The sequence below is a fragment of the Ammospiza caudacuta genome, chromosome 2, assembly GCF_027887145.1.
Source record: "Ammospiza caudacuta isolate bAmmCau1 chromosome 2, bAmmCau1.pri, whole genome shotgun sequence".
NCBI classification, from domain to species: Eukaryota; Metazoa; Chordata; class Aves; order Passeriformes; family Passerellidae; genus Ammospiza; species Ammospiza caudacuta.
The window spans coordinates 21,012,828-21,038,057 of record NC_080594.1 but is presented as its reverse complement, the minus strand read 5'-3'; the positions used below and the strand labels follow the sequence as shown (position 1 = coordinate 21,038,057).

The 25,230-nt window shown below is 38.6% G+C and overlaps 2 protein-coding genes across 10 annotated transcripts; one reads left to right on the top strand and one right to left on the bottom strand.

Moving 5' to 3' along the window:
• Positions 1-1,791: 1,791 nt before the first annotated feature.
• On the bottom strand, positions 1,792-20,772 carry USP16 (ubiquitin specific peptidase 16). Of its 7 annotated transcripts, none has more exons than XM_058824290.1 (18): positions 20,647-20,772; positions 18,359-18,457; positions 16,606-16,787; positions 16,064-16,167; positions 13,656-13,759; positions 11,781-11,959; positions 10,711-10,803; positions 9,736-9,866; positions 9,278-9,365; positions 8,707-8,785; positions 7,755-7,846; positions 6,971-7,027; positions 5,958-6,125; positions 4,706-5,378; positions 4,357-4,451; positions 3,087-3,173; positions 2,677-2,830; positions 1,792-2,066 (listed from the first exon to the last, which is right to left on the bottom strand). In XM_058824290.1, exons 2-18 carry the CDS (start codon positions 18,417-18,419, stop codon positions 1,942-1,944), a joined length of 2,472 nt encoding a protein of 823 aa, XP_058680273.1. In that variant the 5' UTR covers positions 18,420-18,457; positions 20,647-20,772; the 3' UTR covers positions 1,792-1,941. The 7 variants fall into 7 exon arrangements, with proteins under 7 accessions (XP_058680273.1, XP_058680298.1, XP_058680324.1 ...); XM_058824315.1 differs by having other exon boundaries at positions 4,706-5,375; XM_058824341.1 differs by having other exon boundaries at positions 16,686-16,787.
• On the top strand, positions 20,491-25,206 carry RWDD2B (RWD domain containing 2B). 3 transcript variants are annotated; one of them, XM_058824353.1, is made up of 5 exons: positions 20,491-20,601; positions 21,523-21,741; positions 21,831-21,898; positions 23,002-23,367; positions 24,073-25,206. In XM_058824353.1, exons 1-5 carry the CDS (start codon positions 20,491-20,493, stop codon positions 24,317-24,319), a joined length of 1,011 nt encoding a protein of 336 aa, XP_058680336.1. In that variant the 3' UTR covers positions 24,320-25,206. The 3 variants fall into 3 exon arrangements, with proteins under 3 accessions (XP_058680336.1, XP_058680352.1, XP_058680345.1); XM_058824369.1 differs by lacking the exon at positions 20,491-20,601 and adding an exon at positions 20,909-20,989; XM_058824362.1 differs by lacking the exon at positions 20,491-20,601 and adding an exon at positions 21,355-21,401.
• Positions 25,207-25,230: the final 24 nt, after the last annotated feature.

The window sequence follows — 25,230 nt, the reverse complement described above, 5'->3', positions numbered from 1 at the left end:
TTTTCCCAACAGGCAGTACTCTGGGTTAGAGTTGTTGAACTGTCAGTGGGAATGCAGAGGCCAGGCAGGGTTTTGTCCCTTGTAGCTTTCATGCGTGAGCAGACCCTAGTGCCATTTGGATCCTGACTCAGAGACTGAAGGCTAACAATGGTAACTAGAGCTGAGAAGGAAAGTGGTAATAGCAGGGTGGGTGTTTGTAGTTTGATGGGTGCAATTGAAATTGTAGGTAGCAAAGAGCTTTCTCCACTGACAGTTTTGCAAGCTCTGTTTTTGGCCAATGTTTATAAGTTTGTTACCAGACTCTAAGAGATAAAGAAAAAGTTTGTTAGGGCAGAGGAATTGGTGTTGGCCTTTGAGTGTGGTGCAAAGAAAAGTATCCACTTGGAATGTGGGAGGCCACGGGTCAGGCACTGAAGTGGGAATGCCCTGGGAAGAAACTCCATTCCAGTTCAGGGCGAGAAACTGAAACATTTTCCCAAGATTCTCCATTCCATTATGTAAATCTAGCCTTGGCACTCCAATAGTACTCCCTCCCCTGTTCTAGAAGACTCTGTACCTTCTGTTCACCCACTGGCCTCTGTTCAGAACCACTCCCCTTTCCGGTCCCCATTGGCTGTGGTCGTGTCACCCCATCCCAGCTCCTCCCTTCTCCCCTAACCCTGTTGGTGTATTTGTGTCCCAACTCCTCCCACTTTTCCCCAGTTATATACCTGGTCCCCTCCCCTGCTTGGGGCTGTCAGTGCCTTCTGCCTGGGTGTCTTGTGCTTCTGTGGGAGCGATCAGCACCCTCTCTCTGGCTTCTTGAGAGACCCTTGAAGGGTCCAGAGACCCTTCAGTTGTGGTTGTGGGCCTTCCAGCCAGTCATACTCTCCACCTCACCTGGACCCTACCTTCCCTAGAACCTCCGCTGTTCCTGTAATAAAGCCCAGTTGGAGTCCTCGAGTCAAGAGCCCTCCTTCATTTTCTGGTCGAGCGTGCATTTATTCCATTCGGGCCTGAGTTTAAGGTGGTCTGGGGGAGCTGGTCATCTGGACCGGGAGGGGATTGCTCTTGGGAAGGTTGTCACCCCAACAGCACCTGCCCAGGGGTTCCTGTGTTGCAAGGGGAAGATTGGCTAAATCTTTTTGTCCGGACAGAGTTGATTTGAGAGCAGGGACGTTGCTGACTTGGCTGTATGCTGGGGGTGGTTTCGAGCTGGGCTCGATGTGTGTCCTTGTTTTGTGAGTCGACAACACCATGGTGTGGTTATTTTGATGAGCATTCACAGTACCCAGGAAAAAGACGAGTGCTTTTCTAGCCCAGCCCTGTTTGTGTGGGAGCAGGGTGGGGGCAAGAGCTCCACTGGGGATCCTGGCTCTTGGGCACTGACAGAATGTGATACTGCATATAGCAGAGAAGGAAGAGGAATCATTTTATTGTTGGATGTACAGTTTATAAGCTTCAAAATAAAAGGCAATTGCAGCATGGCCTTTTCATTTTAGAATGCTTTCTGGGCCATCAGCTGCTCAGCATGGAACTCGCACCCATTGAACCGCATCCAGCTCCCTGGAGATATGCACTTTCCATCAAGATCTATGTACCATCCTGCACTCTAACTCCTGAAGATCCCAAACCGCTTCAAAATGTCCAGCAGCTGCTCTCAAAGAAAAAGTCCTACAACAAAAAGGCAGTGTTGGCCATAACAGTCCCTTGGCAGTCTGTAAACTAAACGAAACCAAATTATTCAACAAAAACCCAAAGCTGTAACTTTGAAAAAATCTTTTATTGAAAAGTAGTAAAACACTGGAAAAAGTGTAAGTTAACTGCTTGTCAGTGTGCCTAAAACGCATAAAGTGAATTCCTGCTATACAGAAGCTCCAACATATTAACATGATTTGCAAATCTGCCTTCTCAGACCTCCAAACAAGGTGGCTGCACATACAAGAAGGCTCTTCTGATGAGTTACAGCAGCCTCTCATAGAACAGAAGATAGGCTTGGGAGCTCAGCACTTTGGACACAGAGACAGGTTGTACGTGGGTATCGCTGATGTGGAACCACTGACCCTTGACTGGCTCAGTTTCTGAAGCTGTGAAAGGAAAAATTTAGGAGTAAAAGTTACTACAAAGAATTGAAGCAATCAGTAAGAATCATAGAGTATAATCATAGAATCATTGAGGTGGAAAAGACCTCCAAGATGGAATCCAACCTGTGACTGATCATTGCCTTGTTAACCGGACCAGAGCACTGAGTGCTACATCTGGTTGTCCGCTGAACACCTCCAGGGATGGGGATGTCGCCACATCCTTGGGCAGCCCCTTCCAATGCTTAACCACTATTTTGTCCTCTTTTCTTCCTAATGTCCAACCTGAACCTCCTCTGGCACAGCTCAAGGCCATTTCCTCACATCCTGTCACTGGTTGCCTGGGACCAGAGCTGGACGTCCACCTTGCTACACCCTCCTTTCAGGCAGTTCTGGAGTGTGATAAGATCTCCCCTGAGCCTCCTTTTCTCCAGGCTGAGCCCTCCCAGTTCCTTCAGCCACTCATTATATCATTTCACTAGCTTCATTGCCTTTCTCACAGAACTTAAGAGCCATGGCAGGAGGCTGGAACTACATGATCTTTAGGACCCCTTCCAACCCAAACCATTTTGTGATTCTGTAAGAAATAATTTGTAAAATATTTCTAATTATTTACCTTGAGATTGTCCTCTAAGAACAAGATCAGAGAGGTGGCTGTTCATAGCTCTCATTTTAACATAGGCAGTGTAGTGCCCAGACCTCATTGTTCCGCTGTGTTCAACAACTCCATAGAGAGAGTACAAGACCTTTGTATTCCCTTCAGCCACATTCTAGAAAACCACAAGTTTAGCTATGTCAGCCAAGTGCTGGGTTTTGAAGAATGCAAACTCTTTGATTTTTTTGTTGATGAAATGGAAACTGATCATTAGAGATTCATGCAAGCACTACAGTTATGAGCAGTGAAGTACAAGTTATCACACAAAGTAACAGGCTTGACAAGCATTGTACAAAGATTTTACTATGCAGCTTTGTTGTGAAAGCACATTAGAACATGGGAAAGGAGAATCTGATTGTTTTCCCACTTACTTTACATTTAGCTGTACAGAAAGGAGCCAAGTCTATCACTTCTGGGAACTTGATATGCCTGTTAACCTTCTGCAGATTAAATCCAGCCTTAAACAACCAAAGTAGAGGGAAAACCCCATCATGTTAAAATGGAGCATACTAAAACCACACTTAGTTACTAAATGTTTCAGGTTAAAGTTTCAACAATACAAATTAGTTTTACATTACACAAAACTGAGAAAAAGCAGGTTTTTTTCCTCTGATGTCCAGTATTCCAGCATTATTTCCTTGGCCCCACATGCTGCACTGGAGCACAAGTTAAGATGGCTCTTCAGCTCACTCATACATTAATGTAATAGCAGCAGAAGTGGAAAAATAATCAGCTCTAATGCACTTCAGTAACTATGAGGACAACTCTGGCTTCTCAGATACTGTCACATGCCTGAGGATCTGATCTTAGAACACCCGAACTGACGCAAACTGCTCCCACCTTAATCAAACAATCGTCCAGTATCAAACTGGAAAAACAAAAGGAGATGATGATAAATGTTATTTTCTTCATAGTACAGTCTCGTGGATCAGGCTACACATTTCCATTTTCTATATGAAATTGGTTTTCATCTAATTAAAGATGCCTCCCTTATTTTTCAAGGATATTGACCAAAAACACCAAACAGGTTCAAATTTAGAGGTACTGTCTCCCTTTCCTTTCTTCCTCCTCTCTTGAAAAGCTAAAGCCCTGAGTCAAAAATTTTTCTACAACTTGGGAATAAACAGGTAAGTGACTTCAGTGTCTGTAAATAAAACTTAAGTTACTTTTCTTTCTTTTCATCCTTCCTTCTCCTCCACAAGGCTCAGAATCCTCTCTTTTCCACTTCTGCCAACTTGTTACTTATTTGTTACTAGTAAGGGATCCTATTTACCTATACCTACTGAAATATATTGAGCCCATGAGCAGCTGTAATTGTAGGAAACCATTAATGCTCGGATTCTGGTTAATACAGTGAGCAGTAAGAATAATGAGGGAATATGTTGTGAATACATTTACAAAACAGTATTTTCCAGTTAATTAAGGGAATATTCTTTCAGGGAAACACATGTTAGTGCCTCAACGACCACAAAACACAATGCTGCATACGAATGCCTTCCAAACTTTGGGAAAAAACCCAAACTAGTTTTACAGAAAATAAAAGTAATGTTAGCATATTTTCAAGTTAAGCTAATACTACACACATATGTGCATGTATATGTATAACTTGAGGCTATATACATGTATCAACCTGCTGCTTACCTGCTGAAACCTCTTTAAGTGAAGGGTTAAAATTGGAGGAGCTAAAGAGATGAGCATCTGTTTTTTGGCATTAGTATAAACACACTTCTTTTCACCTGCAGAAAAGAAAAATCACCAAAGATTAAAACAAGTGATTTATATCAAAATAAAGGTCACAGCAGGAATTTATTTTTACTATTTAAAGTGTTACAATGTCATCTATTGCAAGACCTGAGAAGCTGAGCATTCTCCTTTAATACAACGAATGAAAGTAGACGAAGTTACACAAGGGATAATCCCCCCACTCTTTACCCACTCAAGAAGCAGACAGGGATATGTTTAAAGTTTTCTTTTAAAAAGTCTGTCATACTTATGTTGTTCTTTGGTCCAAAATGCCTTTGTGTACACACATCACACAGTAGTTTATTGGTCTCAGTAAGTGTTTCATTACGGGTAAACTGATATAAACAATGATGGACTGAATCTTCCTCAGGGTTTAGCTCTTCCCTGTTTGCCAGAGTACAAAATGCCATTTCGGGGTCATCTGTAGATACTTCGCAGGTCTTGTTAGGAACAGGCTGAAGGCCATCCAAGGTATTTGTGTCACTTGTGTCACTGGCACTCAAGTGGAGTTTTGAAAAGTCCATAGTAAGCTCTTCCTCATTTTCATTGTCATCATCCTCCTCTTCCAAAGACAGGTTGTCAAGGCCATTGACAAACTTCACAGGAGAATCTAAGCCTTCCATAGAGAGATCCACAAGTGACTTGTTTTCTTCCCACTCTTGTTCTGGCTTTCCTCCATTTTCATGCCTGCTCTGAAGTTCTCTACTATTTCCCTGTATACTCAAGTCTTTCTGAGTTAAGCAGTAATCTTTGCAATCATGTGATGATTCCTTTTCTTGCTTCTTATCAAGAGTTTTGGAGCTCATTTCAGTATCTGATTCTTGGTTGTACTTGACATCTGTCTCTGGCTGTTCAGTTGTGCAGAGATATGCCAAGTGAAGCACCTTTCCTTGAAGTTTTTCCTGCCGGCGTTGGCTCTGCTTATTTGAATACATAATAAACAAGAGTACAAACAACAAAGTAAGTATAATTTATATTTAGCATTTCTTACCACTTCTTTATAATCTTTGTTGCATGCCATAGATGCGCACACAAGGCAGGAGGGGGAAGAATAATCTATGATTTAATGATCAGAGGTAATCAGTTCCAATACTGAATTTATCCTCACTCGGACATAGTTCCTACTGCTCCCTGTTATATAGTATCATCAAAAGACAGCTAATGATGCCCTTGCTATCTTCCTGATCTTTCTTGTGTCTGTATTCTAAAGTTTTGTGAAGATTCTTACAATCAATGACTGAAAAACAGTATGATACAAATTAAGGCATCTTCAGACACACAACAAATTCTAGTGGATATTATTATATTATTCCTACCCAGCAACACTCAACAGAACATCTTAACACCAAAGACATGGGTATAATTGGTCTTTTCAGTTATGTATTTTGAAAAGAGGAGAAGTTCTACGCTATCTCTTCCTTCATGTAAACTAAGGAAACAAAAAAGAATTTCTTGAACAGAAACAGCAAGCGCAAAGTGAAATACCTATCCAAACCAACCTTGGCTTTTTTTTTGGCCTGTTTCTTCATTTTTTTCTGAAGGTGCTTACTTGTACCAAGGGGCTCATATTTCTGCTTAAGGTAATGGTCATTGATTTTATCCTCTTCATCTTCAGATTCCTTTTCTTTGTTTTTTTTAACGTTGTCTCTCTTTGTAATTTTCCCTTTCTACAAAACCCAAAAAGCCACAGAAGAACCACAGAAACAGAGATGTTGTCTGAGTTTTCAACTTAAGGTAACATTTTAATCATGTAACATACAACTAACTCACACCCTGATGTTAATGGAAGGAGTGTCTCACTTCAGAGAGTCCATATGAAACAGAATGAAACAGTATGAAAAGTAAGGCTATTGAGGGCCAAAATCTAAACCTGTAAAGGGGCAACATCACCTTTGCCTCTAACAGATCTCATTAAATACATTGAAGAGTAATGTTTTACACAAGCAGAGACATTTTCTGTTTAACTGTCTGCCACAGAATTTGTTTCTGCTAAAAGGAAACTTGTTTGATGCCAAAGTCATGACCCCTTTGGCTCGGGGGTTCCATTTCAATGTTTATGAGTAAACAGTGCTACACAAAAAAATCTGAATTATTACACATAGAGATTATCAATACAAAACATAAAGCAAATCAAGTACTTTGAGTGTCTGAAGATTTATCCAATAAGTATTCACATACTATCCTATCAACATTTCTTATCTTTATTCCATAATCTGAATATTAGGAGAGATGTTCTTGGACTTGGTGCAGGAAAATGGATGAAAAATGTGAAAACAAACCCACAAAGAAATCAAACAATCTGTGTGATTTTGCTGAGACAATTCATAAGCCACAACTTACAGGAATGACTCTCATTAAAAATCTTATTCTCTATCTTTCTGTGCAATTTTGACTTGCAAAAGAGACTTCTAGAAAGAAGCTTAAATACTTTTCCTAATGACTGTATAATAAGTGTTTCCCTATGAATAAAAAAAAAAATAAAAGCTGAAGAGTACCTATGACTGTTTCTTACCTGAACATCTAGTACGGGAAGTGACAAATCAAGGAAAGACTCATGGACCAAGGACACCTTTAAATGAATAATCAAGAGTCCAATTTAATTTTGTTTGGAAACAGCTGGCTTGCTGTCAATAGGTGTATTTGCACGTGTGCAATCAAGGCCTGCTTGTGCACTGAACTGTAAAACATGGCTCATTTACCTCCACAAATAGCTTCCAATGACCAAAAATCCAGCAGTCACATTACCACAGAAATGAGCAGGAAATACTTTTATGAATTTCAGTTATCTAGTGAGATTGCACCTTAGGTCCTAAGAGACTCATAGCTGTAATCCATCATAACATTCAACTAGTCCATTTGCTAATACACTCAATTACTTCATTCTCAGGATATATTATCCCAATAGCATCTTCTTGACTGTCCTCCTGGCACTCCCACTACCATTTTTCATTGTGGTAAAGGGGAAAATGCAATCCCCTGAATGAAAAAGGAAAGCGCACCATAACAATAAATTTGCTCTATGATCTGTACCACTGGAAAGTGTTCACTGGGAATCTAGGAGAGAATTCTGGCAATTAAGCTTGCTGTTTCGGACCTCTTTTTCTGGAAGGCTTTTGAAAGGTACTGCAAGATTAACTTTAAAACAGAGTGGAAGAAAGATTCCAGCCAAATCATCCTTCTTTTTTGAAAAGCATGCAGCTAGTCAAGTCTTATTTCTATAGGCAGTCACTTTGGGGTTATCCTGCAGATTACAGGACCTGACACTCTACGTTATTCAGAGCAGGCAGTTTACTCACAGTTCTGCATTCCTCACACATAATTGTGCTGGTTAATTCTCCACCAAAGATTCGATCTACAAAACTTTGTATTCCCTTTTTCTTTTCATATTCTGAGAATTCAAAAAGTATACAGTAAAGTTAAAAATATTACACACAATATACTGGCAACCAATCTCATTACAACATACCTAATAAAAAAGGAGACTATAACATGCAAGATGAGCGACGGAACATGTTGGCCTGCTCTGGTTTCCTCAGGATAGCAAATACAGCAAGATTCTTAAATTAAGAATCTTTTGTGGATCAAAAGAATGGGGATGAAAATACATTCCCAGAACACAGCTTGGTTAAACCATACCTCTACCACTTTCTCTGCTCAAATGCATTTCCCTATTTTCTCAGAAGTACTGCATTTCAGTAAGAATTCCTGTTTTCTCTGAAGACTGAAACAACTATCTGAACTTAAAAAATGACCACCAACTTTTGTCAGACAAACAAAACCATTTTCCTCACGTTGTAATTTCAGAGTAACACAGTCTGAATTTAAATTGTCAGATCATCTCCCAGGTCATGTTGAAAAGTTAAAAAATTCTTCTGTTCACTGTTTGGAATTTTTCTATACTACTGTTAGGTAACAATGGACTATTAGCAGCTGCATAAATTATATTCACATACTAGTATTTTAATTTCTTATGTCTGAATTATTAATCATTGCCCAAACATATTTTAATGTATGATGTCTTCAGAATCAACTCTCTCTTATCCTGTTAAGAAGGAAATGCCAACAAAGTTCAGCAAGACATTTAAATATAGACTAAAATTATTGAGCCTTTTATTCTAGATACATGCATACTCAAGAGGTCATAAAGCTGTACAAATAAATATGTATCTTTTAGTTGATACTATTAATGTTACTTTATATACTTCAACAAAGGAGATTTTACAAGTTACTGATGCTGTGATAATTTACCTTTAATTTTCTTTTTAAGTTCTTCTTCATTTTGTTTGCTAGAGTCACTCAGTGCCTTTAGAATTCCAATGTTTATTTGCTGAAATTTTCAAAACAAATATACTCTGTAAAATTTCCTAAAATAATTCAGTTAGCTACTTCATTTTATGTGTTTCAGATGGAGGAAAAAGTATAATCTTCATAAACTAAGAGAATCAATACAAACAACACAAATACCTGTAGAACCACACAACAGTTCCTGTGGATATCAAAAAAAAAAAAAAGAAAAAGAAAAGAAATCAACAGAGAAGCTGCAAATTAAAACTGACATAAAACCCAGGAATTTCTGCAAGTGTGTTTCAGAAATTAAAATATAAGGATATTCTTTAGGGTGCCTACACATACTCCAAACCCACTTTTTCTGTGGGTTCTCATTGTTAATATGGTTCAAGTGAGTGCTATGGACAGCACAAACACACTTCAGAAGCTGACATATCTCAGGAAGTATGTTCTTTCTCCCTTCAGCAGAATAAAGAGTCTGGGTCCAGAGTACGAAGAGAAAGATATGCACAACTATGACTTTAGCACTCACCTGGATTTCTTCTGCTCTCATTCCATCAAGTAAGTAACGAAGCAGTTCATGACTGTCTTGCTGCTGATAACCTTTGAATCGTATTGCTCTGTTAAATGAAATTTTAAAGTATAACTGAACTCAGAGATAAAGCAAAAATTATTCACAGCAAACATACATGGACAAAATCTCCAGAATGTAAGTATATAAAAGCAACAAGTGTCTACATACAGTATTTTCTAAAAATACGATGCCAGCTACACAGTATGTCACTGAGTAGCTTTCATTTTACAGCTATTCATTTTTATTTTACTCTTTCAAAAATTAAGATTTCTTTCAATAATTAAAAATTTTTCTATAAATTCTGTATTCTGTATGCTGTGTTCTGAGCTAGAGATAAAAAAAAGAGGAACAACTGACAGTCTTAAATAACAAATTTTTTCATACTCACTATGACGTGCAATTGTACAGATACTTACTTTTTACAAACCTGAGCAAAAAGTTCCTTAGGAGTCACTACCCCTTTTTTTGTCTCTTGCATTTCTGTCACAAACTGATGCATGGCTAGTGTTAAAGGACCCGGCTGATCTAGTTTTATTAGCTGAGGTTCCTGTTTGAGAGAAAAACAACAGAGCTGTTTTGCCTTAATTCAGTGGCAGATTGTTTTGAATTAAGGTTTTCCTTTTCAGTTCATTAAAAATGTTATTGTCAAATAGAATACCCAAAATTCCAAAATGGTAATCAGTTAACCTGACAAAAACAATGTGTGGTTTATCATGAAACGATATCACAACTCATTTATTTATTGCTTAGTTCAAAGTCTGGATTTCTTACCTTTACTAGGAAAAAACCTAATTTCTTAAAAAAGGTTGTGCATTTTCTGTCATCCAAATCTCTAACTATAATGACAGGTGTGCTATTTAAGTTAGTGCTACAGACATCCTCTAATTTCCTATTCTGCATTTAGACAAGTGGCACTATAGCAAGAGTTACACATTTTCATCCTTTAAATAACATCATCATACTATAAGCACTCCTACAACAGAGTATTGAATCACTGCTCTTACACTCTGAACAAAATACCTCCACTGACTTCAGAAGCAGTTTTATAGAAAGCAGTGGTGAAGCTCCTGCTGATTTTACACCCTAATCTTGTTAGTATTTAGCTGGACCATGTAGGAGAAGGGACTGTAAGCAACCCTGCCCCTGATGAATCACAGCTTGTGCTAATTATCAAAGAGTGGAAACAGCCTTGCCCATCCAATGAGGATGGGTGTTATAAAACAGTGGGCTAGCTAGCCAAGGGCAGTCTGCTGGGGATGGAGTTGGAGTTTACTGGCTGTGAGTAGGAAGCTGGCAATAGGAACAGCTTTAAAACTGACAGATCAGTATTGCTGATTTCCTTAACATACTGGAAGGTGGGGACAAACACTACGGAGGTCAAAGCATATTACCATGCACAGCTCAGGTGACTCAATTTTAATCGTTGTGCCAGGTATTTTAGCTTCTTTAAGCAGCTCCCTCAGGACTGGAGTTTGTGATAAATTCTGTAGAACACAGAAGACAGAAAAAAATTGGAAAATAGGGACAACAGGAAGGGCAGTTGAACTTCGTTAGTCATGGAATTTGTAGCAACCAGTTTAGCAGCATTTTCCCAAACAGGGAACTAAAGTAGTTAATTATCACTCTAGAATCCCCATCTGTGTTTAAGATTTAAAGGTACATTCTGTATAGCTAATAGAACCTCCAGTGCCCTCCATAAGCATTAGCTCATATAGCAGAAACCCTAAATGTATTTTCCTTATAGAGACTGATCTTTTGACAAGTGTATTTACTAGTGTCTATTTCTAAAAATTCAAAGGATAAAATGCAATGTATGTATTTGCTTGGTTTAAAGTGTTTAAAAGTGAATCAAAAGCAGTTTACTAAAATCTGCAAGTACAGTGGGAATTTTGAGTAAAGCTTCAGTATCAAAAGCCAAAGAGGACAAGATAATGTCAGTTTCAATACACATGAAAGAACAAGTTTATTTTACATTTCTGAGCTGAACAAGTCATGCAAAATGGTAATGCCTGCAACTTGCTCATCCTGTTTTTTTAATCCAATATTACTTTTGATTTCCTTTTGCTGAGAGAGACAGTTTTATTACAATAAACACCCATGGTTTTTTGAGTACTAATCTCTTATAGTCTAAGAGGTCACAAGGGTGAAATATTTCATATTTAAAAAAAAATAACTAGAAGTTGGCAAGCTTATTTTATTTCAGTGAAAAATGCTGTCCCTCAAGGACAACACAGCTTATTGTGTTTACCCTTAGAGCAAGTCTGAACCTGTGGCTCCATTTCTTCGTATTTCTCTGGGCCAACACACTATTTTTAGAAAGAAGCCATCATTCCTGGCAGATAAAATATCCCATTCTAATTGTGTCACTGTAAAATGCTGGAGGCAGGGTTGTTGGTTTTTATTTTTTTTGTGGCTTTTTTTCCATTTAAAGTTTTTCTAAAAACAACAGCAAGACCTGTACCTGCATCACTGCATTAAAGAAACATGTATTCCCCAAGTTACTAAGTCCTTTCACAGTGACTTCTCCATTAGCAGTTGAAGGAGAATTTTCTTCTTTAAGTGAAATTTCTTTTCCTTGTTTATTTTTGCTGTCTTTTTCTACTTTTTTATTTTCAACTTCTTTGTTCTCTTGTTTTTCGACTGAAATAATAAAAACATATCACATGTTAACACAGTTATAGGGTATAGGCTAGGAAAGATTACTACAGCAGGCAGCAATCTATGATGTTTAGAGCTCATACACATGATATTTAATTCTTTCATTTTTAAATACAAAACTGGTTTTGGTTCTTAAATTATCTAGGTAATAGAAGTTAAAAAACAAACAAAACAACAAATTGTGAGCCCCCTGAAATGCCATTTCGAATCAGCAAGCAAATTAAACATCTCTTGGCATACAAGCAATTTATGCCAACATACTCTGAAATTCCTCAGAATGTTCCTGTCAAAATCACCTATGTGAGGGCTTTCTCCCACAACATCCAAATGGTTCCCACTGTTGAGGCATTCTCATATTCATTTCATGTACCTAATCAGATGATACTGAAAGGTTTATAGTCTTCAAGACAATTTAAAAATATTTTCCCCCAAATTATTTTGGTGTATTGTCGAAAATTTCAACAGCCTGTTTAATAAAGCTGTAAGGGAGTTCCAGGCTGTTTTCAAAATAACATCCACACTGGTTCTACCTGTTTGGCCATCAGCTGTTATTAGGTTTCTGATAAATAGGGCTGAGAGCTAATACTATCTGTAAAATCAAGTAAAACAAGTTCAGAAAAAACAAGAAAAACAGACAATACAATCTTAGAACAAGAAACAGATAGATGAACAACAACACAGAATACACGAAGCAGGCAACAACTGGACGCCAGTATTCATTGGTTTTCCAGTTCAAACCCAAGAAGAAGATTTTGTCAACTCATATGAAGTTCAACTGTGTCTCTGCAAAAGACTGACCACTCAAAAAACTCTGCTCCCTATGAGAAAACCTCAGCTGCTTTCTGAAAAAAATTGAATTCAGAGACAGCCATGTTGCTGGATGTTTGTATTCAATTTCCCACAAGGCCTGTGATTTCACCCAAGTGTTGGAATTTCTTACAGTCATTTGTTATAGCACTTATTTTCATATGCAAATTAATCCAATTTTTCTAGTGGGAATGCCTTGTACAAAACTAGTTTTGCCACTATGGAAACTAGGGGGTTTTTGCTGGGTTTGCTTTCTTTTAAACAATCATATTTTACAGATAGACTGCAGGCTGAACACAATACTTTAGAGTTCTAAAAGCACTGCAGCTGCCTAAACAAAACATACAGATCCAGTGATAAAACCTCTGTATACTACTGCTTCCATTAGGATATGTGCTGCAACAGCTGGAGACTTAGTCATTCCTAATACATTCAAAAATACCCACAAAAAGACTTTAGAAAAATCAAATCAAATTATGCTTAAACAAGGACAATTTTTCTTTAGGCCTCAAGACAGACTGAGCAACACTGATGAATAAACACAGCACCCTAAGTACTGAAAGTCAAATGCCTATTTGCAGAAAAACTGAACATAGCATTTTAGAAAAAGTCACAGTAAAACTGTCCTTTTATCTGCCTGTTCTTGTATGTTTTGTCTGTAAATGTTTAGGGGATGCTGAGCAAAATCCTGATCTAATTAGGCCTATGGGCTAGGACATTACTTATGCTATCAGAATTGTGACAAAGAATATTAAAAAAGGGGAGAAATTAGTTTTTCCTTTTACCATAAAAAGTGTAAATTCTGGATTTATAACATTGTCTCCAAAACTTAGGAGACCTGATTTACTGTACCTATACTATAATTACTTACCTGCATGTGATGAGTCAATACCAACTTGTTTTCTAACAAAATCCACAGTCTGGCCCAAAAGGGTTGAAGTTTTATATGGAACTTCATTATCACATGGGTAGCACCTGTCTCCGCCACCGCCAAAAGAAGACAATTAATCCTATTTTTTTTCTATTATTTAAAAATCCCAAGCTATTTACTTTTTTGATGCAATTCATTACACAAAGTTATAAAATTACAAGGTTTAGTGTAAGAGTTATAAGTCTTAGAGAAGAATTCAATCTACTTGTCACAAAACTAAAACACTTAAAATTATCTTTAGTAAATTATTTTGGTGACTGGCAGTTGCAATTTACAAGTATAAATTAGACTTTTAAAAGATGTGCTTAGAAACCCTGCAGCAAGAAAAAGAAAAGCTTGGATAACTTTGCCAAAATCAAGAATCTAAGATATCAAGCCTTAAAGGAAATTATTTATGAATATTATGGTATGGAAAAATATTTTGAATATTCTAGCCAAGCAAATTGTATTTAAGTCAGATAAGAAGTAACTCAAGTGTCCACCCTTAAACCTGCAGACTTGTATTTGCTCTTCTACTGCTGATACAAACCCCATTTGTCTCTTTACAAGCAAAGAAGCTCAGGTTATGCCAGTAATGTGCTTTAGAAAAAATTGTAGGAGAAGTTGCAGTCATAAAGGCTCAAGAAGGCTAAAACCATGACAGGACACAAATATCTGAAGGAGTTTTACATGTACCAATTTTGTAGTTCCACCCAATCAACTCTTTAAAGAAGTACTGATACTTCTGCATTTTGGAAAACACCAATTACAGTTCTTAGGCAGATTTCAGATTACCATAAGTCAGACTTAATTTTCTGATATTAAAAGCAGAAGTCTGCAGTGAAGTGTTTCCCCAAATCTCCAGCCTCCCTGGCATTAGCTTTAGTCATCACATTTTCTCATATTTAATTTAAAAAACTGATTCAGCTTTTGTATCCCTGATTGCTTGTCTATTGTCTATCTGATTAATAACAAAAATAGACATTCTCACTCCTGGAATGACAAAGGACAGTTACTTCCATGGTGTGTTTTAACACCATAACCTTCTACCTGTCAAAAAAAGTTGTAGACAATCTTGAAAGAATCAAGGTAGTGGAAAAGGTTTTGTTAGTGATGGCTGTTTGACCAGCACTGAAAATGAGTACAACAGCAGTTGTAAACCCAAAAGCACAGAACTTAGTGAATACTTAGAACTCTCCCTTTCTTCTCCACGTCTTTAAACTCTTTACAGTTATTACTTACATCCAATTTGAACCACATGTGTATGCACACCACAGACAGGTTTGGTCACACATTCATATAATTAATAAAAGAATTTTGATTAGAATTAGAATTTTGGTTAAAATTTTGATCAGAATTTCTGTACTAGGCCCACTCTGAAATACAGTTCTTGACAGTGGGTTTGATCTACAACTAATTTATAGCCAATATATCAATCTTTGAATAATTTCTTGGGCAAGTTTGTACAACCAAGAAATTCTAGAAGGAAGCCAAAACATCTTACTTCCACAACTTCTCTTACTTGCAAGTATTTTGATTAAAAAACAGGGAAAATAGGGCACTTCAAACCCACAATTTTAACACTAATTTAAATTCACAAAGACAAGCTCACTAGCTCATTAGTTATAATGTTACTGACAATGTCCATTTCCATTCTAGAATTCATTAAAAGTAGTGATCATTACATGTAAGTACTAAGTATGATCAAGTAAATAGATAATGTTATATAAAATGAACAAAATGACAGATACTAAGTTGCAAAACCACATTACTAAGCAAAACAAAAACTCTTTATGTCAAGTACAGTATTTCTATATAGCACAGTTTAGAAAACTGGGGTTCCCCTCATATATACAAGTGTATAATTACTTTTGAGAGAAGCAAAAACTACCAGGGACGTGGATTTTGTATTGCTTGATCCAGTAGCATCTCGTAATTCTAGCTATGCTTCCTGTCTATATGTAGTATTAAAAAATCATATTTTCAGAGGAGATAAAAGTAATGTTGTCACTAAGTGCACATCAGAAAGAACTTTCTTCCCAAGGTCAAAACTTAAGATTTAGATCCACTGATCAACACTTGTGTCCATGTGTCAGTATTCTGACCAAGTAAAAACAGTGAAATATTAAGTCAAAGACATTTACTAGTTGGTCAAGTACAACCTTAATTATGAAGATTTCCAAATCGTAAATTTTACATTAAAATAACATTTATTCTGCAAATTTCAGCAAAGACTGCTAGAAATTACATGTTTGGAAACCCTTTAATATATGCCTAGAGAGAAATCTCAGAATTCACAAAGAAAGGACAAATTATATTCCAGCCTCTGTTGCCCTCCAGCTCTGTCTTGTGCTGCCTGACAAACTCACCACACACTCCAGTTGTCCAAATTGAGAACCAAACAGTGGGGATCTGATCTCGGTGTTTCATAATGCTTTAAAGCATGCTGGTCAGGAGAATTTCTGTCACAGCCCTACAATATTGATAACCACAAGTGTCACAAAATCCATTTGACTGCCAATGAAACATACATAAATTCAGAGTAAAAACAAAGTATTACAATCAAAACTGTTCAATTATGTTCAACTAATTGGGATCAACAGAGGGATATCTATTTCAAAATATTTATTTTTGCAGATGGATAAATTACTGGGTGCAGAATAAAGCTGCTATGGGACTGAACATTTAATGAATAAATTCCAGTTCTAAACACCTGAAAGAACGAAACAGAACCAAAACCTCTTCAGCATGCAGAGTTCTAAGTTTCATGAACTAACATGAGCATTAAGATCTTGCAAAAAAACCCCACAGATTAGGAGTATTTTTATTTTTTCTGAAAAATAATTCAAACTTTCCACTGCATTATGAGACACTGAAAGGTATTAAGACAAATTAACAACAAAAGAGATACCCTATGGCCACATTTTAGGCATAACCATATCGAAGTGCCTTCATCAGTCTCCTCCTCCTCAGCCTTCTCTTGTATCTTACTGTCTGCCTTGCAGTCCTGACAAACATGCCATTCCACATTCTGCAGTGCCTTTCTCACAAGGCCTTGGTCCAGTCCTTTACGAATATGCTTGCACACAGGTTCTACAAATTAAAAAGCACAAGAAGGATGTAGGTAGCATAAAAAAATCCAAGCTTTGAATACACTGGCAGTAATACAGAAGCTAGGATAGTCTTTCTAGAGCCAATGAAACACGAACAATTTATCAGAGTATCAGAAAGAAACCTTTTGTTACCACCATTGACAATATGGAAATACTGTTGCTACATCCTAAACTTTGAACTGTTTTTATTGCTCAGAGTGTGACAGTTCATAAACTATCTTTGTTGAGGCAAGATTACAGCCTCAAGATGGCAAACTTCTATTGGCATAAGCTGAAATTGGTGCAAATTTTTGTACCTCCAGTTTTGTTTCTGTCAGATTACAGGATTTTATCAAAGTGCAAATGCTAGCCGACAAGGGACAAACATAGATATTCAGCATTCTTTTAGCCTTTCTGAAAAACATAAGCTTCATCTACAAAACTGTCATTTAAAAAAGAAACAAAAAAAATTTTGTATATCAGCAACTACTGTTACAGTGGAATTATTCACCATGATTAGTCTTAGTTTCATTTGTAGCTTTACAGGTCTTTGTCATCATAAGGTAACCTATTCATAGGCAAAAAATTGAGATGCCAGCAGCAGCTAGAACATAACTGGTCTCTTTTGCAGGAGAAAAAGAGGAACAGTTACAGTAGACACTAACCCTGACTCCAGGAAACAAGCCCCCAACAACCAAACCAGACAAAAGTAGATAAAAAAGGCATCCATTAGAGACAGAAGCTAACACAAGAAGACCAGGACAATCAGGAAACCAAAGCACAGTGGACTTAAACAGGCCATCCCACCAAGTCTCCTCAAACTCTTAAATGCTCTCTCCCCCAACTAAATTAATCTGGTTCAAATCACTTCCCCAAAAAAGATGAGAAAGACACAATCTGTAACCTGGCAGATAAGGTAGTAGAAGAGAATGCTACACAACATAAGTTAAAAAAAAGCTACAACAACCAAGGTAAACAAGTCCAAAAAAAATTCACAGGTGAGACTGAATGGAGCTAGGAGAATAAAATTTAGTATCTGTGATTAGGAACTGTTTGGAACAGAAGAACAGAAAGAACATGTTTTAACCAAAATACACTATAAGAGCTGAAGTGTCCAGAGTCAGTACCAAATTAGCTGCTAGAATAAAGGGAAACTGCTTCACAAAAAGTATTTTAGTCACAGCTTTTACTGTTAAAGCAAGAATCTTCTGCAACAAACTTTTCACTAGGAAAATGCAACTTAAGCTTGGCAGCTGACTCCAGAAACTCTTTATATTCTGAGTAATTTTACACAATCTGTATCAGTAAAGAACTGTGTGTTTGAGTTTCCTAAAAAAAAACCAGAAACTAATCTCACTTTTCAAGACAGGATTATTATTTTCTAGCATGCTTAGAAAAGTCACGACAACAATACTTCTTGCTAGACTTGAGTTTCAATTAAAAATCCAGATTTTGTATATGTGACATCAAAGCCAGTGGCTAGTGTGAAGGCCTTCTAATGTTAATCAGCTTTCAAGCCTTCTCTGAGTTAAAATAAACATTACATCCACAAACTTCTCCAAGGAAACATACTCAGTATATCTGGAGACTCATCAGACTGTGCAGTTTTGACTTTGATGCGTTTCTTGCCCATATTTGTTGTCTGTAATTGTTCCTAAAAGGAAGAGTGACCTAAAAAAAAAAACCAGTAAGATTAGAAAGTAGTTTTAGTTGTCCTTGTTCATTGCTACACAAGTTATTTCTATGGCCAAGCTGTCCCTTGAGGTGAATAAACTTGTTTTAATTTGACATTTTCAAAACAAAAAATATTAATTATAGTTTAACATGAAACAATTGTAGCTGTTGTATAGACAAGATCACAATGTGAATTACAAAACCCAAATGATTTAAAATGTTAAATCAAAAGCATTGTACAAAACAAGTAGACTGGAAGCTTCGTTATCAAAAATCCTATAAACCTTAAGGACTTAAAATAACACCACAGGAATTTTATGAAAAAGAATTTGTTTTCTCTGAATTCAATCTTGAAAAATTTGCAACCTTTTTATTTTGTTTACTGCAAATTTCCTGTGTCTTCGATGAAATCTGACACAAGTAATATTCTCTTGACATATTTGAAGATACACAGACCATGGGAATTCTGATTTTTCAATTTCTTTGCAGAGGAAGATTTATCATCACCTTCCCCTCATATCAAGCAAATAATTCAGACAGGTCTGTTATCCACTATACCTGTGGACCCTTCTCGACAAGAGTGATCTACCACTTCAGTGTCCTAACCCAAGTGCTTGGCTTCAGATAGGTGGCTACTGCACATGTGATAGACCACGTTTAGTTTCTAGTCTGTGTGGCAGCTGCTAGTAAAGTCCCAGGTAAAGAGGCAAAGAGGGCCTTTGCATAATATCCACAGATATATTATTCAGCCGCCCAGTAAGATGTTCAGGTCACAGGCACACACACGTGGAGGGTCCAAGCTTATCAGTCTCTGAGGGGCCTGGGGGTGAGCCTGGTCTCGGGGCAGTACGAAGATGAGGGCCAATCAGAGAATAGGGAGGGAGTGGCTCAGAGACGTAGGAACAGGGGAACGAGCCAATGGAGTCTTAAAGCTTTTTGAGGTAAGTTTCTTGTGTATCCCTAAACCAGGGAATGCCCCCCAGGGTCTCCACAAGTCTGTAGTCCCTGTACCTTACCTGACAAAAGCTCATCCAAAAATCTCAGGTAAACTTAAAACTCACATTGTACAATGAAAACAAAAAAGCTAAAAGGGTTCAAAATCAAATCTCTGCAATCTTTGCAGGCTAGCTTAACCCTGCTGTCCACCCTTCACATAAACACAACCAGCACTAAATCTGTATCAGTCCACCTTTTCAAATTAATTTCTATGCTGGTACATGGCAGCACACCAGCCCCAGAGCACAACTGTGTGCTTGGAGCTTTCACAGGCAAAATGATTAAGTCAGACCAAGAGAATCAGAGAAAAATTAAGCTGGGGAGAGCTTAGGCATGATACTCACAGAGGACGTTTTGTATGAAAAGCCATTTACAAACACGAGCATGTTTGCATGAGCATACTCTTAGGACAGATGACCCAATTATTGATGGCTGCTCGGCAGCCACTTGATCGAGAGCAGAATTGCCAACTTTTGCAACTTAGCATTCACCTTGTTCAGAAAAAGAAGTAACTGTTCACCCAACAACCTTCCTCTACAGCATATTTTTCTGCAAAAAGCTACAACACTTGATCTTGTATAAACAATTTTAATTAATAAAATCCTTTCCAAATTGTCCTTGCTCCTGCCGGGAATGCAGGCCAGCATCAACAGGTGGGGCTGTTAATTTAACCCAAGCTGTGCCTGGGCAGACTTGTCCGACACGCTTTGCACCACGGCAGCCCTCACGATGAATGCACAGCCTAAACGACTGAAGCATTTTATATATTTTTTAAATAAGATCGAACGGTCTGTAAACGACCAAACGCGCACCTCCCTTTGACTGACACCCTGGAAAAAAGCCCTGAGAGCTTTTTCGCTTGGGGAACCTTCAGGTTGCGGCGGGCAACAGGCCGGACCCTGTCGCCATCCCGCACTTCCCGCCCGGCGCGCACCAGGTGAGTCGTAACCCTCGAGCCCGCAGCCCCCCCGGCCCGGCCCAGCCCGCGGCCGGGCCGCCCCCATGACCCCGCCTGCTTCCGATTGGCCCGCGCAATGAGCGACAGCTGTTGTAGCCAACCAGGAGCCCCGCGCGTTCTGGCAGAAGCGACGGCTGCAGCGTGCCGGCGGAGCGAGTCCGGACTTAGGAGGAGAGTGGCCGCGGCGGTAGGAGCGCGGCGGCAGCAGCCACGGGGGATTCCCGTCCCTTACCTGCCGGGGCGGCGGGGCGAACAACTTGCTGGAGCATGACTCCACCAAACGAGGCAGACGGCAACCTCTTACCTCAATCACCAGTGGAGGGGCGTCGGTCACCGGCTTCCATGCGTGCTTCTGGCGCGCTGCATTGTGGGGCCGTGACGGGGGGGAGGGGGGGTGTGGGGTGGTGCGGGACGCGTACGCGCATGCGCGGGTGCGACGCCGGCTCACTTTCCCCTCCTCTGTTCTCTGTAGGCCGCGCTGTGCGGCGGGGCGGTGGGAGTGTTCGAGGGGCAGGGGAGGCTCTCCAGCGCTCAAGACACCCGAGTAGCAGCCCTGTGTCGAAGGCGTTGGTTTGGTGAGACACCAGCGCGTCCTGTCCCACCTCAGGGCAGTGTAAACTGCTGTGTATGTGTGTTACCCAGACTGCCCGGCAGACACGAACCGGTTAAGATGGGCTTGTTCATAACTATTAATATCCGTTAAATCTACGGCTTCGTCGGGAGGGGAAGTGGAGAGGGAGGCACTCTGGTGACCAGTGACAGGACCCGAGGGCAGGACATGAAGCTGTGTCAGGGGAGGTTTAGGGTTGGATACTTAAAAAGTTTTTTCCCTCAGAGGGTGGTTGGGAACTGGAACAGTCCCCCCGGGAAAGTGGTCACTGCATCGGCCTGACCGAGCTCAAAAAGTGTTTGGACAATGCTTTTCACGCACAGGGTGTGACTTATGATTGTCCTGTGCAGGGCCAGAAGTCAGACTCGATGATCCTTGTGAGTTCCTTCTAACTCAGTGTATTCTGTGATTCTTTAACATGATTTTCATATGAGTAGTTAAAGAACTTTGTCCCGTATTCAAGCTGTGTCTTTCTTTCCTTTATTTTTCTTTGCTCAGGGAACAACAAAAATGGCCAACCAAGAAGCAGCAGAGATACAAATTTCAGAGTTAGATTTACTGTCTAGCATGTTTCCTTATGAGGAAGAGTTTGCTGTCACAGACCAACTGGCTCTAGCTGAACTGAAACACTATGTTGAAAATGAGTCTGCAAAGGTGCCATCTTCAAAAGTTCAGTTTTTACTGAACATAAAGACAGAGGTGCCTAATGCCTCTACGGTATTGTAAACCCTTTTAAAAAAATTATTGTATTACTTTGTGGGATTTTATGGCTTATGTGAAGTAAACATTTCCTCATTTGTTTTTAGGTGGAATTCTCTATATCCTGTGCTTTACCATTTAAATATCCAAGTGTTCTCCCAGAAATTACCGTGAGGTACAACTGCTAATAAAAATATTTATAAGTTATAGTGTACTGCACAAATACAATTATGATCAGAGAAAGCAGTCCTTTTTTTTTGATGGTTTACTGCTGAATTAAGCCAGATTGACAATAGTGCTGAAGAAAAAACAAATATACAAGCTTAGGATTTCTCTGTTGTGGTCAGCAAATTAGTGAGGGAAAGGGAGAAAGTATGAAGGAGCCATCACCTGTATAGAAGGGTTACATGTAGATACTGTTCATAGGTCTGATGCTCAAGAAGAAAGATGTGTCTATTTTAATAAAGCTTAAGACTTACTAAACGGGTGAAAAGATAATCAAAGGTATTACTCTTCCCTTGTCACAATGCTCTTTCTTCCACCCTTCTGATTTTTTTTTCTGTTTAAAGAAGTAGACTTGTGTATTCCAGGAAATTAGTTCAGCCACCATACTTACTTGAAAGTACCTTTTTTTTGATTTTATTTTACAGATTTGTAGTGCTGTTTGTGAATTCAAGAGCTAGCACACCAATTAAATAATAATTAAGATGTTTTCATAGCTAATATGAGTTAAATATGCATGTGCATATTATCTAGCTATGCCTGATTTTCTTGGCAACTTGAAGCAAAACTTTTCAAAAGTTATTAAGGGTCTGGAACACAAGTCCTAATCAGAAGCAGCTGAGGGAGCTGGGGTGGTTTAGGCTGGAGAAAAGGAGACTTGGGGGACCTTATCACTCTCTAGAGTTACCTGAAAGGAGACTGTAGCCAGGTGGAGATTGGCCTCTTCTGGGGAACCAGTGACGGGTCAAGAGGAAATGGCCTCAAGCTGTGCCAGGGGAGGTTCAGGTTGGACATTAGGAAGAACTTCTTCATGGAAAAGTTGGTCAGTCTTTGGAAGGAGCTGCCCAGGGAGGTGCTGGTGTCACTTCCCTGGAGGTGGTCAGTACATGATTGGATGTGGCACTCAGTGCACTGGTTTGGTTAACAAGGTGATCATCAGTCAAAGTTTGGGCTTGATCTGGGATGTCTTTTCCAAACCTAAGGATTCTGTGCTTTTAAAAACATGGTAAATTGTAAACACATATATATATTTATATGCATTTTTTTCTTTTTTAGGTCATCGTTATTAAGCCGCTCTCAGCAGATTCTCCTGAACTCTGATCTGAAAACATACTTGATGCAAAACTTCAGTGGCGAGCCCTGCATACTGAGTGCGAGGGAATGGGTTAAAGATCACGCAGCTGCTTACATTGACAAAGATCTTTCATCCTTCTCAATGGCAGCCTCAGATGCCACAAAGTCAGAAGTCACCACATTCACTCGATTGTGGATCTACAGTCATCACATTTACAACAAGCAAAAAAGAAAGAATATTATTGACTGGGCCAAGGAGCTCTCTCTGTCAGGGTTTTGCATGCCAGGAAAGCCAGGTGTTGTTTGTGTAGAAGGTTTACAAAGTAGTTGTGAAGAGTTCTGGTCAAGGTTAGTTCTTCTTTATACTTAAATGCCATTAGTAGTTAGAATATTGCATTTTGTCATGTTGTACATGTGGCCAGAAGGTGGAAATTCAAGCTGTGAAGATCTGCAAATTGTTTGTGTTTATAATAATGTATGTACAGCTCTGAATATCTGCTGTAGTGTTGGTTGCAACACTCAAAGAAACTGGTACTGCAGGATGCACATTTATTTCTGTTTTATATTCTTCTGTGTTTCACTTTGATAGAGATGGACTGCAGCACCCCAGTTGTGTTAGATTTGTGTGCTTTTATATCACTTCACATTTGTGTTTAATTTTGCTCCCATCATTTATCTTTCTGGTGGTGCAGACTAAATAAGCATTGTAATTTGATTGTATCAGCTAAGAGTCTCGGAGAATTCTTAGCACAGGGAAGACAGAAGTGAGTCCTGAAATGGAAACCACATCCTCATTAATTATTTTGTGAGGGATAGCAGTAAAGATTTCCAGTCCTGAGGAGATAAAAAAGCCCCAAGCTTCTGCTTATGAGTGTTTGCATGTGAGTGGTATTTCTGTGACCAGCTCATGAACCGTTATCTCTGTCAATATATATACACAAATAGAATTTATTTACTTTTGTGATAGTAGTTATTCCCAAAATAATATATATAATATTTCCCAAAACAGTCTTTATTTTATAAGCAGATTAATATTTCCTCAATTGCTTTCAGGATAAGAAGATTAACATGGAAGAGAATCCTTATTCGGCACCGAGAAGATGTTTCTTTGGAAGGTGGAGGACATGCTGAGATCCAGAAGCAACGGAAGTTCCCCACTTTGGAAGAAAAATGTTTTGATGCACATGGTGCCCGGGGAAATCATATGGACTTGGGGCAACTATATAATTTTTTAGAAGAAAAAGGATGTGCTGACATATTTCAAATGTACTTTGGGGTTGAAGGGCATTCAAGGGTTTGATCAGCAGAGGCCCCAGCAGCTACATTTTTAATTTAATCCTCTTAACAGATTCCTTAGCTTTTCTGCAACAGTTGATCAGAGAGGGAGTTAATAGTTCATGATTCATGTGAGGAATTCAGTTTTCAGTATAAAAAAATATCCAGCGAAGTCCTGAATAATGGAAATGACTATATGAATGCTTTGTGCACTTTCTGGTGTTAAAGAGATTTAGGGTACATACCTATTTAAAATGAAAGAAAATGTGTTTGACAACCTACTGGACAGTTACAGAATTGTAGATGGATGAGTGTGGTGAATGAATATACAAATAAGAAAAGACAAAATTGCAGTGTGGGTATCTCAGGAGTGAGAACATGATGTTTACATTAATTGTTACTGTCTACATACCCTTAATGAAAACTTGTTTTCTAAACAATCTTCTACATTCAACCTGAAAGTTTAGTAAGCCCTGAGATCATTATTTTATTTTAAAAAAGAACAAATGGAGGGAGCAAGTTTACTGGAGTCTTATTCATGCTACCAAGATAAGCTAGGATTCCTACTCTAAGGCTTAAGAATTTTCTGTAGTAAAAGTGTGTGTGCAGGTAAGATAGATACCATGGTGTCTCCACTACATCTGTTAATTTGGTTTGTGTAAAAGCAGCAGGGTACCAAGGATCGGGTTCCCTTATAGCATGCTCAAAAACTCTGAAATGATCCTCAGCCTTCTGAGTTACCAAGTTTTCAATCCTGTAATGTGAAGTGCATTATGTATTTTTGAGTGGAATTTCAACAAAGTTGTATCAATGAATGCTAATTTTGCAGATACTGCATCTAAATCCCTGTAGAAAAAGCAGACATTGGTTTCTTTTGATTAAATATTTTTATTAAATATTGATTAAATGTTTCTGTACCCATCCAGTAAAATCGCT